We start from the raw sequence: 14,860 nt of genomic DNA on the forward strand, positions 1-14,860 counted from the left end.
CACATCTACCTTGTAGCACAAGAAGAATAAATTGCATTTTGCTTGGGAAAGTGACATAAACCCAGGGTTTTGTTATGTCACAGAGGGATTAGAGAGAGAGAGACAAGGATCCCTCACCTGAGCCATAATTCCTCCTGGTGGAATTGCTGTGGTTTCAACTAGGGCATCAAATGTCATGGGGGGAGCAGCAGGAGAGAGAAAATGATGATCCCTCACAGGACTCGTGGGGCAGAGCAGTGGATTATTGCAGAAGGGCATCTGCAAAGGGGAATGAGGTGAGCTGATGATGACACACCTTGTCTGCAGCACAGCTCTCCTCTCTGCTCCTCCCTGGGCTCAGCCCATTTCCACCTTCTCCAATAATTAGCTTATCATGGACACATCACTCCAGGTGCTTCCTGACCCAGGATTGCCTGGGCCGGGGGTGAATAAATTGGCTTTGTGTCTCGGGTGGCTTGGCTGCAGATCTTAGCTCTGCCTAAGGAGCCTGAGGGCTGGCAGTGCCTTCTCAGAGGATTTAATTGAGTGATCACACTGTGACACACAGACACTTCCTCGAAAGCCTCAGCAAAGGCTGGCTTGGAACTGCAGTTCTTTGTCATACCCATTACACTGCTCCCATGTCTTCATTCACTGCTCCTCAAACATGACAGCAGATGCAGCTGCTGGGCTAGAAATTACAAGTTTTGGGAACAGGGGGGTAGGAGTGAGGGGGAGGAAGAAATCAGTCCTACAGATAGAATGATAATTCACTGTGTTAAGACATAAATAAAAATCACTGTTAAAACTTTTAGATAATTGTCAGGTCTTCACAGACTAACAATAGCCCATTAATTTAATGAGTGTTGTTTGACCCATAATATTAAATGAATGTGTTTTACTGTTTATTAATTCAACATTAGCTTGTGAAATGCCATTATTTTAAGTAGAAACACTCCATCTTTGTCTCCATTGGTGTAGTGGTGAGTGTACTCTCAAAGATCACAATCCCTCTGGTGTGAGGATCGTTTTGCAGAATTCCCAGAATAACTGGGGGTATGTTCCTGTCCCTGTGTCCAGCCTGGGTGCAGGTGTTCTCTCAGCTGTGTAGCTCTGGCTGCTGCAGTATTTCAGCAGGATAACTCTGCTGTGACAGCCTGGCACCCTGACCTGCAGTACAGGGGCAGCTGCTGCTGCACTGCTGGACAGAAAGCTCCTCTCTTTGCAGTGTCACTGTGTTATTTGTCATTTTGTTTGATAATTTTTCATTAGTATGCTTGGCCTAAGAATGTGCTAATGGAATTTGATAAAAATGTAAAGCTGGGAGGAATTGCTAACACAGAGTGTGTTATCCAGGAAGAGATGGATGGGCTTGCAGACTGAAATAAAAGTGAATTAATGTTAGTAATACTGAGGAAAAGGTCATGCTTCTAAGAACTAACTGGAATTCAACTGCTGAGCAGGGATTTATCAGACAATAACTTGGAGAAGAAAGATAGGGACATAATATGTCCAGCAGTCCAGCTGACCACTGGGTGACTGTAAAGCACCAGGAAGGTACAAAAATATAAAATAGAAATACAGTCTTTGGACACGTAAGGTGAATTATTAAAACAGAAGAGTAATTGCCTTGCAAGGCATTAGAGAGTCCTGGCTGGAATAGTCACATTGTTCAGCTCTATTCACTTTTCTTGCAAAGCTGATAGAGGGAGAAGATAGGCACCTTTGACAGAGGGTTTAGAGCAGGATTTATGGCAGCTTCAGGAAGCTCCACTCCAAATTCTGGTGGTTTAAGACAGGTTTTTGGTGTACCCTCTACAATATGCACTTTTAGTAATTTGTCTCCAAGAAAGATGTAATTAAATTGGTATAAGTTGAGTGTAACTCTATGAGTCTATTAGTAGAAAGAACTTTTTGTGAGGGGATGCTACCAGAGTGACCAAAGGGAATGCCAGCAGGGAATGGATGGGATGGCTTTTTGTATGGTTTATTTTGGAAAGGAAAAATAACTGCTAACACTAAAAAATATTGATGAAGAGGATTAACAACAACAAAAAATGCGATAGGTTGTTTGTAACTAAATAGAATTTAAATAAGGTCAGTTGTGCTCGAGTGAGAGAAATTCTTGAACAGCTTCAAAAATCCCATTAGTGACAAAGATCCACATTTCAAATAGAGCTGAACCTGGGTTTGAATCAGGTTAAATTAAATAACTGTTTGTGATTGCAGGTGCCGTGTCGTGTTGTGACAGGAGTTCATTTCCATTCCTAAATTCCTTTGAAATAAGTTTTTGATGAATCCACAGATGTCTTCCATTGAACAGCAGCTCTGCACACAAATTTTCTCCTTTGCTGTGCAGAGGCTGAGCTCTGTTCAATAAACTGTGCTCTCCTCCACCTTCCCTCAGCCAGGGTCATGGCTGGGCACTCCTCCTCCTGCTCCTGGGAGCTTGGGAGAACTGGGGATGTCCTTTAGAAGTGATGATTAACACCAATATAAAGGAAGATCTATTCTCCTGCAGACAGAATTATAGCTAGGTGTCAGTCTGGAATTTGTGAGGAGACTATTAAGGGCTTTTCAACCTAGTACAATGGTGACAATATTGTGACATAAAGTTCTAACAAAGATTTTTGTCTTACAACATGGTTAAACAGCCTTCAGAGTCTAATATGAGCTTATTAACTTCCTGTCTCTTGTTTGACCTATGGCAGTGTATATGTGTCTTAAAATGTTTCAGTTCCTTTAATATAAATGATGAATTTCTCTCTATTGCCAGCAGTGGGTTTTGTGCAGTTTTTCACAGCAGTTGACTTTGTGTCTCCCTGGTGTTGGACACTGACCTCAGCTGAGCTCGGTGTAACCCTTGAGTGGCAGAGAACTCGGTGATGTTTGTGCTTCAGGGCAGCTTTGGCTGCTGGAAGTCAGCCCTGGAGCTCCCAGGTGGCCAAACCCTGGGCACCTGTGCCCAGCAGGCTGTCCCTAGTGAGAAGGATCTGGCAAAACTTCCTTTGTTCCGCTCCACATGGAACATGGCCTTCAGACTGTGTTGCTTCTACCACTGTGGAACTGAACTCTTTTCAGGGTGTATCCTGGGAATTGTGTCTGGGTTGGAATGCTTATGGTTGCATTGCTCTTCATCAACTAATTAAAACTAAGTAGAAATATAAACATGTTTTCCCAGTTCTCTTTTGGTGTATTTCCTGGAGTTTTACCCAATATTCCTAAATTTTACTGTTTTAATATATGCCTGGTTTTGCCTTCTGAAGTGCATGAGAGATGAAGAGTCTCAGTGTGAAAGACAGTTCTCTTCAGTTCTGTTCCCTCAAGCCATCAGAACCAATTGATGTCAGTTACCTCAAAAGCCAATTAATCCCACTCCTGTTTTGCTGGATCAATACTAATGCATTTTTCCTGCAATTTTCAGGTTTTGACATCGCTGGATGCCAGCAAAGCTGAGGTAGGAAATTCTGTCTTATACTGGTGGAATGTTAATAGCTCTTTGTGCTTCTGATAGAGGGGCCAGCTTGCTTACAATTTCGGGGTGAAAGTGTAAGTTACTTCAGGATGGCATTTGTGCTCCTTCTAGTGCTTAACAAGCCAATCTTTGGAAATCTGGTCATGGTATAACAATATTTAAGCTCATAAAGCCCTTCTAGGAAAGTTTTGCCATTGTGCATGTCTTTCTGAAGGTTTCCATGGTATCAAAACCACACAATTCAGAGGCTTGTTCAGTGTTTTATTTCCCACCCCCAGAAGGTGCAAGCTGACCTTGCCCTGTGCCCTTCTCGTTTTCTCCTTTGCTCCTCAGCCAAGCTGGCTTGTACCTGCTGCAGAGGTGGTTCTGGGGCTTGGCGCATGTTCTGTCCCCCTCCACACCTGCTTTGCCTCATTCTTCTTGTACCACATGCCAGGAGCTGCTGGAACAGACTGGAGCATGGAAGAGCAGCTGGATTTTGTGCCGAGCTGAGTTCTTCTTGAATTCTGGAGTGCCGTCGTCAGTGTTGTGCATTAGGTTCTTGACATTGCTGCGGGTTAGCTCAATCCTTTTGGACTCACATTTATTTTGTCAGTTTTCCTCTTGATGTGTGAGTATTTCTGAATGATCTGGAGGTGTTCTTAGAGGTGAAAATATCCTGATTATTGAAGTATGTTTGGAATAACCGACTGCTAAAGCAGAAGTGGCAGTCCTTTGTGAGCACAAACGTGTTTGAATGCATTTGCCTCTCCTGAACAAGTCACTGCACTTGTAATGACTGGCAGATATTTTAATTTGGTGCACAGTGCCTGAGTCATTTATTTGTAATGTCAATTGGAAGCTCAGAGTATTCCTCTGTGAAACCCTTCTCGGACTCACAGTAGAGAATCCGTGGTGTGCTCCAAAGCTAATGTTTAACTGTGACAAAATATGTAGGTGACTCTAACTGCTGGATAAATTTTTAATATGAACCTTTGGTAAATTAAATTGCATTATTAAAGAGGATAGATAAACTGTGCTAGTTACTTTAAAGAACATGAGTTCACTTGCATACTGCAAAAGAATGAGATCATTCATTTTTATTTAGATTGAGACTGTAATATCAGTGTTCAATTTAGCTGGTCTGATTCAATTGCATACTTGGCTTGTCTCAGGGAGTTTCAGCAGTAGGATTTGTATCTGTTTTTGCACTGTTGCACTGTTCAAATGTTTGGTGCTGTTCTATCAGAAGTCATTTTCAGTTTCTTGTTTTGCAATGGGATTTTGGGGCTGAGATTTTTCACTGTGTGGGTACTGCTATTGACTCTGCTACCTTCTATGCAGTCTGTTTTCTTATTTATTTGTCAAATGTTCTCATGTACGTTTTTCTCTTGTATGTGCAAAATTTTGGGAATATTGCAAGTTTCTGTGTTGGCCAGTTGAATTGCTTTGTTTGTTAGTGCTCTATTGATTCCAAAACCTTGAGTTAACATATTGGCTGTTTTTTAAGAGCTCACCAGCTGAGGTTTGCACCAGCTGTGGGCCTGCTGACTTTGTAGGCACAGATCTGTGCGTGAGGTTATGGCTGGGTGCTGTTTCTCCCATTCATGAAAGTGCTCAGAAGGATTGCCAAAGTTCCCCAATATAGGGCAAATCTTAATTGGAGGTAAAGGATAATTAAATATTTTCCTTAATCAGGGCATTAATGTTGTTGGGAAATATCTGACTGAGTTGAGTGGAGTAACTCACATAAAATAGCAAATAAAAAGATAACAGGCATGCAGAACTGCTTGATGGATTTTCAGCTTGAGGGAAACGGTTCCTTTGTCATAATGGCAAGCTGCTCAAAATTTCTTTCTGGAAGCCACACGGGCACAACACCACAGTTCTGGTGGGGTTTGGAGGCCTTACATAACTGTGGGGATGACAGGACACACAGGACATTTCCTCGGCTTTGAGAATAGCGGCCCTGAGTTTTGCCTGATTTGATTCGATTTGATTTGATTTTGCTTTATCTTTGGGTCTTCATGAACAGTTCTGAGAAAGCTACAACCCCAAATCCCCTTGTTCTGGCTTACCTTTCTTTCTGGAAGCCACACGGGCACAACATCACAGTTCTGGTGGGGTTTGGAGGCCTTACATAACTGTGGGGATGACAGGACACACAGGACATTTCCTCGGCTTTGAGAATAGCGGCCCTGAGTTTTGCCTAATTTGATTTGATTTGATTTGATTTTGCTTTATCTTTGGGTCTTCATGAACAGTTCTGAGAAAGCTACAACCCCAAATCCCCTTGTTCTGGCTTACCTTTATGTCAGGTCTTATCTCATTCGAGCTCCTCCACTGTTTGCTGTTGGAGTGCTTGTGTGGAAGCTCTCTGCTCTGCTTTTGAATAAAGAAGTACTTAGGTTTGTTTTCTAAAATCTTTTATCAGAGCCTCTACGTGCTTGCTCTTGAACTGTTGATCTGAGTAGTCTTGAAATTTGTTTATTCCTTTTTCTTTGTTCTTAGGTGACACTGCTGTGTTCCCTTACTAAATTTTGTATGAAGTCTGGATGAAAACTTAGTGTGTTTGTGCAGCTCCTGAATGTTTTAGGAAGATACAAACCAGCTGGGTTTTGTTCTAAATGCTGGTTGCCACATAGCACCACAGAGATGAGAACATCTAGAGGAAGCTGTCAAGTGATCCCAGGACCTTCCTTCCTTCATTTAAAACAAAGGGACAACAAATAGTGACAGAGTCAAAGCTGTAGGCAGCAAAGCCTTCCAAAAATAATTGCCAAATCTGCCCACACCATGTCTGTTAGGGTCATAGTCTTGTAAATATGCAAGTTAGAGGCATCTTAAAAAGGAATAAGTTATGCATAGGTAGTCGAACACAAAGATTTTATCACAGTTTACCCTGGTTTCTTGTTCAAACCCATAACAGATTCTGTTAATACTATTACAAAATGGGCCTGAGATCAGTCTCAAATAAAACTGTACACTGTAGCAATTCCCATAATACACAGTAAAATGAGTTTTCATGTAATTTGCTGGAACAACAGTTTGAGGAATGCTTTTTTTCCATTCTGTTAACTTTATCTATTACAGGTATATGGCATCTAGTCCTTTTATTGTTTTTTGTATGTACATTTTTCACCATGAAAAGATGTCTCATTCAGCAAACTATTTGACTTTCCAGAGTGCTCTTCCTTCTAATTAGCAGTGAGAATAAATGATCTTTATGTTAGGCAAAGCATAATTTCTTTTCCTTTTTCTGAAACAAATGGTGTTACCAAAATAGAACAGAGAAAGCTTGTTGTGATTCCTCTTTTCCTCTGCAATATTTGAATAAATGATACAGTGAAGTTCAAGGCCTTCTTGTGAGAAGTGAGAGGTCATGCCTGATTGAAATACAAGTTCAGCATGACTGTGTGTTAACTCTCTGCCTGCTTTAATGGGAGGAATGTCAAGGCAGCCTATTTTTTACTCTCATAAAGAAAAGGGTGCCAATATGTCTCAATAAAATGGAATCAAAATCAGCTCAAAGCCCAAGGAGGTTGTTAATTCACAGTTTACAGGAAACCTCAGAATAATAAGGAGACTATGGCTCTAATGATAACAGAAGTGTGTCTGATTTATCCAAGGATCCATCAGGTCCTTGATGACCAGGAAATGTCACTGTTAAGCCCCCATATCTCTGATGTGGCAGGAGCAGGTCAGGCCTGGGGAGCAGAGTGTTCAGAAAGGGCCAGCACATGGATTCCCTTCTTCCACCCTCTGCTGCTCCCTGGGTGGAGAGAGGAGAATCCACTGGCAGGACAGACAATTTCACTTGTTTTTGATTTGTTCCATGTGTATGGAAACCCTGTGTGCAGGAAATGTGTTTGCATGAGCGGTATGAGCACGCACGTGCGAGGTGTCCGTGGCAGATACGGCCTGAAAGCCTCCATGGACCGTGGTGTGAGGGAGCTGGGGGTGTTCACCTGGGGAAAAGGAGACTCAGGGGTGCCCTCTTCACTCTGCACGGCTCCTGAAATGTGCCTGTGCTCAGCCGGGGCTGGGCTCTGTCTCCAGCAGCACTGACACAACCTGACCTGGTCATTCTGTGATTCTGTGAAGGGTTTGTGCTGGCTCACATTATTGTCTGCTTGTCTTGCACTGCTCCTGGGGGCCCACAGCCCATCAGGCTGTGCTGCACACTGTGCCCAATGTCTGACACACTCTGGAGGTGATGCAGAACAAGAGAAATGAAGGAATCTTGTGGTGAGGCAGCAGCAGAGCTGGGGTCTCACTGCCAGCAGGACCATACCTGCTTCTGTTACCTGCTCCTGATGCCAAGGTGAACTAATTCCTTTTGGAAAAGGAGTCAGTGAGATGTGTGTGTAAACAGATAGCAGAGCCTGCTCAGGAGATATGCCTCTACCAATATTGTCCTACAGCAACTGCTTTGATGCCTTGCAATGTGCTCTGTTCCTGCTAGACTTATAATTCTTTCTGCTAGCTCATGAGGAATTTTTAAGTCCTGTTGGCTGTCTGATTGATTTCTATGGGAAAACTATGATATCAGTGGGAACTTCATCTTGGGAGAGATGAATGCTTGGTTGGATGCTGTCAGGGTAAATTGCAGGTGCTGTATAAAAACATAAAAACATGTCATTCAGCCTCCCTCCCCTCCCTGCCCTACTTTATTCTCCCCAGTACACTTAACATGCAAGGACCTCGTGTGCCATCACTGCAGGGGATGTGTGTGCTCAGGACAGGAGACATTTCCATTTCTATTTTCAGGTTGTTTTTCAGAATGAGTGAGTGGATTACAGCTTCTCCCCGTTCTGGTGCATCAATACTTTGCATCAGCCACAGCTTTTGCTTGAAACTGTGCATTGTTAATCTTACCCAGCTCTGTATTCCCTCTTCCCTCCAAGTGGATTGAGGCATGGAGTGATCAATCATGATGACTAATAAAGAATTTGCTATTAGTATTTTTTAAAGTTCCTATCTTTAGGATCCTTAGCAAGAAAATACGTGCTTTTAAAGAAAACTACAAATCTATAGGAGTATAGCATAAAGTTTTCCTTATAATCATAATTTTGATTATTTTGAGTGTTTAAAATCTCTGTAGTTTGTAGTGGGATTTCAGAATTTATCAAAAGGATAATTATTGCAGTAAGACTGTAATTTTTGCTTGGTCTGTTGACTTTAGATTTGGCTAAATCAAGCTGTACAAATAGTGTATAAATAGGTACCAATACTTTTTCTTAAAAAGGTAACAGCAATGGTGCCATGATTCTGCATAACATAACTAAGAATATTTATAATTGTAAAGTGTAAAATCAAGACTTATAAATTAAAATTATTTTTAATTTTCAAGCTTTTAGATCTGAACTGTGCAGAAGTTGAGATTTTGATGTTGTGACTTCAGTTATTTCCACTAAAAAGTATTTTTCAACCATGCAAGCTGATTAAGGGTCTGAGCTCCCAGTGAAAGGTGTCTCTGGGTAACTCAGTGTCCCATATAAATCCTGCTGAGCTCCTTCTGTGTCTTCAGATCCCCAATAAACCTTTGATTGGCAGTGATGGGAGCTCCCAGCTGGAGCAATTATCCTGACAAGTTAATATGGACATTGCAAACGTGGCAGGAAGGAAATTCATGGCAGTGTGTGCCTGGAGGGTGACCCTCGGATGTGCCTGGGGTGTAGCCCCCCCTGAACACACCAAATACCTGCCTTCACCGGGATTGGATGGATTCCCCTCCAAATTTTATCACCAAAGGCAGAATCCCGACTTCCTTTTGTAGTTTTGAGGTTTAACCCCATTAGCTACACAGAGATGTAAAAGGACTACACAAAATGGATGGAGAAGAATTATACAAAGTTTTCATCCATTTTTAACTTGAGCATGAATTTCTAGGATTGTGCTCCTTCCCTCTGAAATCCTGTGCAGTAATTTTAAGCTGTGCAGTGTGAGAGACAGTCTTGCTGCAGCTGCTACTGTAAAACCTAATTTGCTGCATAAAATATGAGAGCTATAGTGAAATATGAGCCTGGAGAGCAACTCTTTTGATCTTGAGTAGTCAAAAGGTTGGCATGTATAATGGTATGAAAATAAATGATGTCAAAACTGTAGGATATAATTTATGGTTTGGGGACGACTTTACTCATGGAAGCAGAAGCTTCTACCACTGAAAAGTAAGTAGTTCAACAAAAGATAATGAATGGAAATTACAAACTTTCATAATCCCCCTGATAGAATGAATTGTGCAATACATCAGTTTAAACACAACCAGTTGTCTAATTTACTGGTTATATATTATTAAATAGAGCATTTATAATACATATATGATTGGAACTTGAGTCTTCATTTTGTATTTCTTTAAATAAGTATTTGGCTTTAATTGTCATCCAGTTTGGCAAGGACTTGGACACATAAATTACCTTTACTCAGGTCAAGTGACAAAAGCTTGGGTCTTGTAGGCTTTTAAAAAGGTGCTTTTTGAGGTGTCCCAGCACAGCCTGAAGAGTGCCCAGGTGTGTCATGGTGCTCCTAGGAGAGGGATCACAAAGCAAGGGCTGAATATTTGTTGACTGCAATCTTTACTGCTATGATACCATGCAGGCTCTTATGTATGCCTCTGGTAGCTGGGACTCTGTTGCCTACATGGGCTTTAGACTTGGGATATTTTTTAAGTATATGTATGAAAAATGGTCCATGGACTAATTCAGTTACCTCCATTTACTTCATTCAAAGTTGCACAAACTTCCCCAATGAAGTCTCTATATCTGCAAACAGTCTTTTAACTGGGCTTGGGATTTTGGGAGTTTGGTAGTTTGGGTTTGGTTTAGTTTTGTAGTTTTCTTTTGAGGTCTGCTTTGTGAAGTTTCCACAGGTTTCTCTTTTGTCCTTCTCTCACCCAAAGGCTGCCCAGTCCCTTTGGTCATGGCTCCAAGGCTGTTCACGGGACAGGGGGGACCCAAGGCTGGCATTGTGTTGGGTGTCACTGCACTTTGCAGAGTGAGCTCCTGCAGGGGAAATGTACCCAGAGCTCCCCAGGCTGATGTGGCTGTTTGGATTCAACCACTGAGCCTGAAACTGGAATTCTCCCCCAAGGATCTAAAAATTGCATCCCCACCAGCAACCCCCCGCCCCCTCCCCACTCTGCCCAAAGCTGTTTGGACAGGACTCCTAGGAGGCTTCTGAAGAAAATGAGATTTAAAAATGACAGCAGTGAGCCATCCTGCATGCCTTTTCTGTGGGTGTGGATATAAACACACACATTCCATGGACATGCGTCTCCAGAATGTGTTTCAGTAAAGTGCAGCAGGAATTTGATGGTGACAGAAGTGAATATAAGCTTGTCTCACTAAAGGGTTGGTATTGACTTGAAAGTGCACTTTGTTTATTGATTCTGTTTCTTGCTTCCCTTCCACATCCTCTTGCTGAATGCTGTAAGTTTTCACTGCCTGTGGGAGAATCTGGATGTGTTTTGATGAAGGTTTTAAGGTGCTGTATTAATCACACTTCTGTCAGTCCTCAGTTGTGGATTTCAAGAATATCACACTGTCACAGCTCTAGATGGGCTATATTGATCTTGATGATTAAATCAGCTAAAGGAAACTTGATTTCTAAGGGAAAACTTAATATTCTCAAAGCTCAAATGTCTCCTAAATATTTATAGGTGAGAAAGTTGATCAAATACCTTTGTTCTCCGATGATTACAGTGAGCAGCAACACTTAGTTCAGATTCTCATTACAGTGATGTGATGTAGGAATGTATAAATTCCTGTGTATGTGTTTTCAATCATGTGAATATGCAGAGGTAACTTTTTTCTTCTATCTTGGCAAGGCAGGAAGATAAATAGGTAAAAATGTGTATGTGTTTAAGCAATAAGGTTGGTTTAATGGTTCTTGGGGAAAAATTTCCTGTGGTACACAGAGTCGTGACTTGATTGAACAGGACAGAATCATGCAGTTCAATTAATGTGCAAATATGTGTTCACTGAACTTTCATTCCATTTATCACATGGACATGGAAATAGGGTCATTTTTTATCTCTGTATTATGTATATGACATCTTAGTTTGCTTCTTGCATGCTGCTATGGGGAAAATAGCAATGTGGCACACCACAGGCAAAAAGAATTGGAGATAAATTCCTCAGCTGTCACAAACATATTTAAGTAGATCTTTGTTTGAAGATAAATCTCTTCCTTCTGCAAGGACTAACATTCAGAAGGCCTTTGCATGCTCTTCCCATTAAAATTGGATGTATTCCTTGGCTGTGTGCTGGGAAAAAATCATGGGCTACAATTGTCATGTTTATGAAACACATCATTAACAAAAGAAGTGTACTTATAGAAAAACATCCAAAGGAAGTTTTAGCTGAAAGTACATTAATATTCACCATTAGCTGTTTAAAATAAGGAGCCAGATATTTGAAAGTAACTTTTTTTCTGATTCTTACCAAGGTTTTCTTCCATCTTCAGGCCTAGTGAAATTTGGTTTGGGACTGTTCTCGTTCCTTTGACTAATTATTGTAAATCAGGTTAGCAGGAGTACAGGTGGTTATTCAGTTCTTACACTGAAAACCTATACTGGAAATTCTGTTAGTAAAAAGTAGAGTGAATAAACTTCTGCCTTTTATTTCTATAATTGGTGAAAAAAAGTTTTCTTTTCTCGATATGGAACAAAAATTTACAGCAGCAAGAGCAAAAGATGAAATTTCATAATGTAAATCAATGTGATAAAAATTCCCTTCTTAAGAGCCTGGAAGAGTACTGGAAGGTGGTTAAGAATTTCATAGTCTAAAGACAAGACCTTTTGGCTGACATGGGCAGCTGTAAAAATTAAAAAGTAGCTGAATTCCACATGGAATTGTAGTATTTGCAGGCAAGGCTTACAACCTTTTAAAAAACCACAGGCCAAATTCTCTGCCAGGGAAATTGGCAGAGCTTCATAAACTTTAATGGAGCTGGGCCTTAATGGAACCCTGCCAGGTTTTAGGAGCAGTGAACGTGATCTCAATTTAGGTAGGAGGTGGCAGAAGCTGAGAAAGAGGGGTTTAAATTGTTAATAATCAGTGCCCAAAGGTCACTTTTAAATAGAAAAAGGAACTTCAGTGTCTGGTCAAAACCAGATATCTTTCCATCAGATATTTAGTTCAACACCTTTAATTTATATGTGAAAATGCAGAAAAGATTGGATTTCTTATTAATTAAACCTTGTGCTGCTGCTTAACATTGAGCCCAAAATGGGCAAAATAGATATTTTGGGAAAAGTTTCTGAATAGAATGTGAGGAGTTTGGAGCAAACAAACCATAAGTTCCAGGGCAGGACAAAGGGAAATGTTTCCATCAGTACAAACACATTGATGCAGCACTTAGAGAGCATGAGGGGTTTAGGTTTAGGGGGAATAATGTGTTTATAAAAATAGATATTCATAGGCAACATCTATTCACAGATAAAGCAATTGTGAGCCAAGCAGCATTTTGGGTTGGGACTTCACCAGGAAGTTGTGGAAGGGTGCTGCTGCCCATTCCCTTTGCACTTTTAAAAACCAGTTTTCTTAGCAGCAATACTCACTGCAAAGGTAAATATCCAGAATTATGAGGGGGTGTTTGGGGGCAGTGTGTGTTTGGTTCATTCTTTTGACTGAAGTACTAAAATATTTTGCTTTCCCATTCATGTTTAACAGCCACTAAATGTGTTTCCTACCCTTCTGTACAAACCCAGGGAGGGTTTGAGACGATTTAAAACTGCAGTGGTTGCTTGGAGAAATGTTCATGTTGCTGCAATAGGGGAAGAAAAAATCAGCATTGTTCTCAGTCTCCTGCTTTGCATAAGCTGGGTTCTGGGAAGGAGAACAGCAGTGCCTGTACTGGTGTAGCTGCTTTAAGGAGAAAAAAAGAGAAGTTGCTGCCCAGCACTGCAGAGGAGAAAACAGAGCAGACGTGGGAGAGACTCTGGAGTGCTGGAGGAAAGTGTGGAGCTGAGGAGTACTGGGTGGAACAGAGCCTTTCTCCTCCCCAGTAATGGCAACCTGGAAGAAAGATCAACAAGGCATAGCCAAAATACTTCTTTTTCTTGAGTTTTCTCAGAGGTCATAATTAATACATGTCTGTTGTAGGGGAAGCCCCTTTGCTTAGGGAAGATCTGCATTTTCCACCTTAGGAAATGGCAGATGACAGAGGCAGCCTAGGGTGTACAGGTGCTTGTTAAGGCACCTTTTTCCCCAGCAGTTCCACATTTTTCTGCCACTGAAACATGATTTTAGTTTCTGGTTCTGATAAAGAGTTTTCAATTACTTGCAGTGTGGAAGTGGTTTATTCACTTATTAATGAACTATTGGCATATGATGTGCTGAATTACTAAAGTGTTCTAACTAAAGGACATTGTTGGATTGGGAGTTTGATTTTGGGGCTAGGCTAAAGTCTTCAGAATCATCTTCACAGGGTATCTATAACAGAGTAACTCCCAGCAGTTGGTTTGAAAATTGCTCTCCTCGCTGTATCTCATTTCCTTCTTCCTTAGTGCCCTTTGTTCCCAAAGGACATAGTGAATGTCCCGAGTAGGATTTGAAGAATTCAGAGTAGATCCAAACCATGTAGAGAAGCTCAAAGTGTTCAATCTTTTAAATTCGATTACATTTTTATGCAGACTTTACATTCTTACACTTCAAACATAACACAAGAATTTCTTTCCTGCTCTGGATTCAGTGAATGTCTTTTGTTGTAACTTCTCTGGGGAGGCAAAGCAGCTCCCAGCTGAACAGCTCTTCACATTCAGCAGGACTTGTGAAAACATGAAATTGGAAACAGCATTGTGTTTGAGCTCTAGATGATTTATTCTGACAAATAACACAAGGGCATCTCCAGATAAACATAGATGATTACATGTTGGTAAAGCCACCGATTGTCAGGAGACCAGAATAATGTCCTAGGAGGAAATATCTGTGGTGTTTAATGAATTTTGGAGCATCACTACAAAGCCTGTGTTACAAAACTGCATTTTAAATCAATACTGAGAGTGTGCTGAATTTATAAAATCAGTGTTCAAGAGCTGGGCTATGTTCATCACTTTAGTTTGTCTTGCATGGACTTGAGAATCCAATTGGATACGGGTTGTACTTTTCAGAAGAGAAGCCCAGGAGCAGGTTAAGGCCTAGACTTACATAAACAGAAAGCTGAACCAAACAGGCAGAGTAATTTAATCCTGTTTCTCTTAAGCTTTTAATAAATGCTTTATTCATTGTATCATATACTGCATCATGGTTCTTCTCAGAACAATGTTTTAGGAGAGATCCTCCAGAAGAAGAAGAGTTAATGGCAGTGACAAATACTCCTGAATGTGGCTGTTAACTATCAGAAATTTTGGTTTATGGCTCTTTACTTAATGCTTTAAATACTAAATTAAAGGAGCCATGGAAAGTAGTCAAATGTGTATTTTCTAAT

General features: G+C 41.0%; 1 protein-coding gene across 1 annotated transcript in view; it reads left to right on the forward strand.

Moving 5' to 3' along the window:
- Nucleotides 1-14,860, forward strand: part of RBFOX1 (RNA binding fox-1 homolog 1) — a 1,146,709-nt gene that overhangs the window by 264,914 nt on the left and 866,935 nt on the right. The window contains exon 3 of the mRNA XM_041401522.1: nt 3,404-3,436. Within this exon, the coding sequence (XP_041257456.1) occupies nt 3,404-3,436 (33 nt within the window). The remainder of the gene's footprint in view (nt 1-3,403; nt 3,437-14,860) is intronic.

This window comes from Onychostruthus taczanowskii, unplaced genomic scaffold (genome assembly GCF_017590055.1).
Source record: "Onychostruthus taczanowskii isolate IOZ18803 unplaced genomic scaffold, ASM1759005v1 scaffold19, whole genome shotgun sequence".
Taxonomy (NCBI): Eukaryota; Metazoa; Chordata; class Aves; order Passeriformes; family Passeridae; genus Onychostruthus; species Onychostruthus taczanowskii.